Source organism: Cervus elaphus, chromosome 18 (genome assembly GCF_910594005.1).
Source record: "Cervus elaphus chromosome 18, mCerEla1.1, whole genome shotgun sequence".
Taxonomy (NCBI): domain Eukaryota; kingdom Metazoa; phylum Chordata; class Mammalia; order Artiodactyla; family Cervidae; genus Cervus; species Cervus elaphus.
The window spans coordinates 112748040-112750485 of NC_057832.1; the positions used below are offsets into that span (position 1 = coordinate 112748040).

Genomic DNA, 2446 nt, shown 5'->3' on the forward strand with positions numbered 1-2446 from the left:
ATGAATGTGGTGTATATGTCTGTGTATATATGTGTATGTGTGTAAACATACTTAAAGATATAGAATATAAATATATAGAATATAAGAGGGGCAACAGGGGTAATGTAAGGATCATGAGACAATGTGATCAGAATACCCATTGTGGGTACAAAAATCGAAAGACAAAGATCTCTACTTTAAATCTAACTGAAGTTGTAACAAACTGCTCACCATGCTCTCAAATTAATTGTGTTATGCTATCAGTAAAGATCACAAGCCCACAAGTAAGTCACTTATGAAAGGCACAAATTTGTGAGACAACCTGATAGACGAATCACTGACATGTTCCTCGTTCTTCTTCCTTCCTTCATGTATAGCTGTGAAGACAGTAGTGCAAATTTACACACATGTATATATGTACACAGCAGCACACACGGGGAAACCTCTGATATAATCAGCACAGACTGAGAAAAACTCCACTGCGATGAAGGCAACCTAAGCATTAATGTATTTTGAGCTGTGACAAAAGTTGGTTTGGGAATAAAGATTTATTGACTACTATAACAGAATACTAGGACTTCCAAATACTAGCATTTAGCATACCACGGTGAAAATGTTTCCTTCTGTCTCATGTGGCATGCATAGTTTTCATTTATTAAATGACTAATAGGGCAAAAATATCATTGAAGATGTTTTATTAGGGAATAAACAGCGACGGACAAAGATTCAGCATGTTAAAACTCTCCCCTTGGACATTCCGATTTGGCAAGGTTCATTGTCTCTTTCACAGGGAAATGGAGAGAAATCAGACATCTGTCACTGAATTCATCCTACTGGGGTTTCCCCTTGACACAAAGACTCAGATGCTCCTCTTTGGGCTCTTCTCCCTGTTCTATGTCCTCACCCTGCTGGGGAACGGGGTCATCCTGGGGCTCATCTCACTGGACTCCAGACTGCACACCCCCATGTACTTCTTCCTCTCACACCTGGCCATCGTTGACATGGCCTATGCCTGCAGCATGGTGCCCCAGATGCTGGTCAACCTCCTGAGTCCAGCCAAGCCCGTCTCCTTTGCTGGCTGCATCACACAGACCTTTCTCTTCTTGAGTTTTGCCCACACCGAGTGTCTTCTCCTGGTGGTGATGTCCTATGATCGGTATGTGGCCATCTGCCACCCCCTCCGATATTCAGTCATCATGAGCTGGAGAGTCTGCATCACCCTGGCAGTGACTTCTTGGGTTTTTGGAGTCCTCCTAGCCCTAGTCCACCTGCTGTTACTCCTACCATTACCCTTTTGTGGGCCCCAGCAAGTTAATCACTTTTTCTGTGAGATCATAGCTGTTCTCAAGCTGGCCTGTGCAGATACCCACATTAATGAGACCATGGTTTTGGCTGGGGCAGTGTCTGTGCTGGTGGGACCATTCTCCTCAATTGTGGTATCTTATATTCATATTCTATGTGCCATCCTAAAGATCCGGTCAGGAGAAGGGCGCCAGAAAGCCTTCTCTACTTGCTCATCCCACCTCTGTGTGTTTGGGCTCTTTTATGGCATAGCCATTATCATGTATGTTGGGCCCCGACATGGGGACTCTAAGGAAGGGAAAAAGTACCTTTTGCTGTTTCATAGCCTTTTCAATCCCATGCTCAACCCGCTGATCTATAGTCTGAGGAATAGAGAGGTCAAAGCTGCTCTGAAGAGAATGCTTCACAAAGAGAGAAGTTGACGAAAAACTTAAAGAATAATAAAAAGACTGAGTTTAAATTCCCCTAAGAAGTCATCTCATCCAATAACTACACAGATATCAAAACATGCTTTAGGGCATTTTCTTCATCTTCTTCAAATGTTCCTAAGACTGTCATCCAAGAAAGCCCAGTCTACATTTCTGGCTCTGGTAGTGAAGCTAGTGCTGCACAAGAAAATGAAAATAGTTTCCACATAACTGCACAGTGTATATACTTTTAATGTGGTTATGTGAAATATCCTGAATAAGAGGAAATAAGTGTGTATATTTTTTGTTCTGTAATTGGAACTTACAGACAAAATATTATGGAATAAAGCAAGGTATTTGTAGAATATTTAAGATAAAGGAGTTGGGAGAGATTAATAACATAGTAGTTAAACATTTTAAGTTCAGCAACTATTGTCTCTTTCAAAAATTGGTTTACACTTGAAATATTTCTTTATATTCCCATGATAGTGATGTTTTCTAAGGCATAACCAACTTAAATGAAGAAGAGCATGAACCATGGCTTCAGGGGAAAGAGAATTAAGAATATAATTGTGATGCAATTAACAGCAACAGGAAAACACCAAATGATGTTGTGCTAATAAATATATAGACATACCAGAGCTTTCTCAGTTAGTTTTTTCTCTACTTGTGGAGTGTGGGTGGCAATCCATGGATTGTGGAAGTGAGAGAAGAGAGCAGAATGGAAGTAACAAAGTCCTTGAAAGAACTCTGTTTTT

At 40.7% G+C, this 2446-nt stretch overlaps 1 protein-coding gene across 1 annotated transcript; it reads left to right on the forward strand.

Annotated features, from left to right (window-relative positions):
- Positions 1–773: 773 nt before the first annotated feature.
- LOC122674422 (olfactory receptor 2A25-like) lies at positions 774–1703 on the forward strand. The gene has a single exon (XM_043872725.1). It carries the CDS (start codon positions 774–776, stop codon positions 1701–1703), a length of 930 nt encoding a protein of 309 aa, XP_043728660.1.
- Positions 1704–2446: the final 743 nt, after the last annotated feature.